The sequence below is a fragment of the Haemaphysalis longicornis genome, unplaced genomic scaffold, assembly GCF_048455015.1.
Source record: "Haemaphysalis longicornis isolate Haplotype H1 unplaced genomic scaffold, Haemaphysalis longicornis Haplotype H1 scaffold_11, whole genome shotgun sequence".
NCBI lineage: Eukaryota > Metazoa > Arthropoda > Arachnida > Ixodida > Ixodidae > Haemaphysalis > Haemaphysalis longicornis.
In genome coordinates, this window is record NW_027526214.1 from 112,455,055 (window position 1) to 112,458,419 (window position 3,365).

The 3,365-nt window shown below is 51.0% G+C and overlaps 1 protein-coding gene across 1 annotated transcript; it reads right to left on the bottom strand.

Moving 5' to 3' along the window:
* Window positions 1–1,728: 1,728 nt before the first annotated feature.
* Window positions 1,729–2,630, bottom strand: LOC144160752 (uncharacterized). Its single transcript, XM_077691931.1, has one exon. The coding sequence runs from the start codon at window positions 2,575–2,577 to the stop codon at window positions 1,729–1,731; it is 849 nt and encodes a 282-aa protein (XP_077548057.1). The 5' UTR covers window positions 2,578–2,630.
* Between the last annotated feature and the right edge of the window lie 735 nt (window positions 2,631–3,365).

Below are 3,365 nucleotides of genomic sequence, written 5' to 3' on the forward strand. Positions count from 1 at the left end.
AGGAAGTTTTGGCTTTTCTGGCCAGCCTTGGCGACACAACCTCAGCAAGTCTTGACAAACAACGTCAGCCTTTTGAGCATCACGTACTCTGTCAACGAAATTGTCGCCCGTTTGAAGCCCTTGAACACAAGATTTAACAAACCACGACACTTCCGAAACTGTCAGTTCACCGGCGAGTTTATCTGATTCCATCGGCGTTCGTGAAAGAGCGTCCACCGTTATCAAGCTTTTGCCTGGAAGGTACACAATTTGGAACTGATATCGCATCATCCGCATTTGAAACGCGGCAACCTTGGCGTCAACAAATCGATAGGCATTTTACCGAGCAACGAAACGAGAGGTTTGTGGTCTGTTTCGAACGTCACATCGATACCTCGTATGTTTTCGTCGAATCTTTCAGCAGCCCATGTTAACGCTAGTGCCTCCTTTTCGACTTGCGCATAGCGCTGCTCGGTTTTGGTCAATGACCTTGAAGCGAACGCTATCGGGCGGCGCTCGCCATTACGTTGTATTTGAAAAAGGACGGCACCTAAACCAAACGAGGAGGCGTCTGCCGAAAGAATTATGGGAAGACGCGGATCATATATGGCCATACACTTTGCCGAGCCGATAAGAGCTTTCAAGCTATTGAAAGCCGTGTTCTGAGGTGGACCCCAAACCCAATCAGTCTCTTTCTGTAGAAGTGCCCGTAGCGGGGCAGTGGTTTGCGCTAAGTTCGGCAAAAAACGGCCGAAGTGATTGGCCATGCCCAGAACACTTCGTAACTGTGAAATATCCGCGGAAGGCTTCAGCTATTTATTGGCTCTGAGTTTGGCCGGATCCGGCTGTACGCCTTCCTCACTTAAAAATTGTCCCAAAAAGCTCATGCTTCGTACCCCAAATACACACTTTGCCTTGTTTAGCGTAACGTTAGACTGGGTCAACTTAGCTAAGGCAACCGAGAGCCTAGAGTCTTGTTGCTCTTTGCTGTCGCCAAAATGAGGATATCGTCCATCAGATTAATGACGCCAGGAAGGCCTGCCAGGATTTCTGACATTCTCCTCTGAAAATACTCTGGGGCTGAAGTAATTACAAACGGCAACCGAGCGAAACAGTACCGCCCAAACGACGTAATGAACTTGGTCAGTAGTTCTGAGGCCTTGCTTAGTCTGACCTGGTGGAAGCCGGAGTTTGCGTCTAGTTTGGAAAACCATTTTGCACCGGCTAGCGAGCCTAGTGCTTGGTCTACAGTGGGCAACGTATACCTTTCTCTTAAGACAAGCTTGTTCAACTGCGTAATGTCGACACAGATCCTTACGCCTCCCGAGGGCTTTTGAACGGGAATAATGCCGGCACACCATTCGGTTAGCTCTTCGACTGGCCGAATTTCGCCCATTTGTTCCATCTTATCAAGCTCCCGTTTCACCCGGTTCTCAAGTGGTATAGGAATTCTGTGCGGTGCGCTTATTGCATAGGGACTGCGTCTGGTTTGAGCCTGATTGCGTATTCCCCGGGCATAGTGCCTAAGTTGTTAAAAACCTGAGGGCCCAAAACCTCGTACTCACCGGTTTTCTGAGCGACAGAGTCAGCGAACTTAATAGCTCCTAATACTTCGAGAGCTGGACAAACCCAGCAGCACATGACGCAAAGGACTGACGACATAACATGTTTGGCGAGAAGTTTGTCCATTCCAAAATATGTCTGCCTGAAACTTGCCCAGAACATTTAGTCGGTCACAACTAGCGCCTGTCAGGATCTCGTCAGCCTTAACCTCATCGGAAGTCCAGGAAACGATGCTGGAATTACAGACATATCTGCATCTGTGTCAACCTTTGCGAAAACAGGCACTGCGTTAACCAATACCTGAACGTAACGCGCCTCGGCGCCAGGCGCTTCGACCTCACCTAGAAAAACTTCCCCAGTTTCGTTTTGTACAGACGACACTCGTACCTTTCGTTGGTAGCCTGGAGAAGTCCCTTTGAGACACACCTTGTCAAAATGTCCCTTTACGCCGCAGTTGAAGCACTTATGCGTCCTGGCTGGGCATTTTGTCCTTGGGTGCGAGTGGCCGCCGCAGAAGATGCACTGTCCCTCGGAACGAGCTGGAGTAGGCCGGGGTTCCTCGCTGCGGTGCGGTTTCCTGCAGCGGGTCACTGCATCGACGTTGACGTCGTCACATGGATTGTACGGAGTGTTGTCGCGAACCTCGTTGAAGTTACGAAGCTCTGCTTGTTGCTGCTTAACTGTCTCTTTCAGGCGGCCCTTCGCCAGAGCTGTCGCGACAGACAGCTTCCGATCCATTTGGAGTGATTCGGAAAGATAATCGTCCCGCAGGCCCACGACGAACCTGTCTCTATTGAGGCGCTGCTTGAATTCGCCGAAGTCGCATTTTTCGGCCAATATGTGTAGAGCCGTCATGAACTGGTCAATAGAGTCGCCTGGCATCTGGTGCCGCTTGTGAAAGCAAGCGCTCTCGTAGACGACGTTGGTCTCCTTGATGAAGTACTCGTCGAACATTTTTTTGACCAGCTCAGACTTCTTCGAATCTTCTACAGAAAGATTGAAGGTAGCGAAGATGTCCCTTGCTTGCCGCCCCATGGTGTAGAGCAGATTGCGTACTTGCGCCTTCTCCGAGCGCTCATTCAGGCCCGACGCATATCAATCGTCGAAGTGCTGCATTCATGCCGGCCACTCTGAGGTAGTGTCAAAGTCCAGCGGTGGTGGCTGCTGAAGTCCCGGCGGGGTTGGCGGTGGTTCGGGGGTGGCGGTGGCCATTGCAGTCACTTCTTGTACAGACGTCTCGATGGCTTTTTTTTTGATGGCGTTAAAGGTGACCGGATCACAACTTCTGACACCATGTCGTAGCGGCGCCCGCCGCTATCAGCCCGTGATCGGCGAAAGAAAGGAGGCGACAGGAGTCCAGGCGATTGGCAAGCAAGATAAGCGCCACTGTTTATTTTGCAGCGGTTTAGGTAGTAACGTGACGTCAGAGACACGTGGTTCCGTACAGGCGCCAGGCACGGTGGATCGGCGCGTCATGCAGGAGCGCACTTTCAGCGGCACAGGAAACATTCCAGCGCAGTGACTGTATCCCTTGTGAGAGGGGCGAATGGCTCGCTCATTGCCTTCGCTGAATGTCTCTTGCATGTACTGCACTGACTGATCCCTTTTTAAACCATTTGACGACCTCTGATGATCCGATATCACTCAGGTAACTGCACCAACGTATCTAGAACGCCGGCGTGAAAAAGCCGTCTGGGCTCGTTTTCAATTAATAATCTTGTAAATTCATCATCTGGAGGAAGTACGATTGGGTGTTGCTCGCTGGTCGTGAAGTTGGAATTCTGTAGCCGTCCTCCCACTCTAATCAAATGATCTTCATCACG

What these genes read in the sequence shown, in the direction of transcription:
- LOC144160752 (XM_077691931.1), bottom strand. Translation starts at nt 2,577, where the DNA reads ATGGGGCGGCAAGCAAGGGACATCTTCGCTACCTTCAATCTTTCTGTA.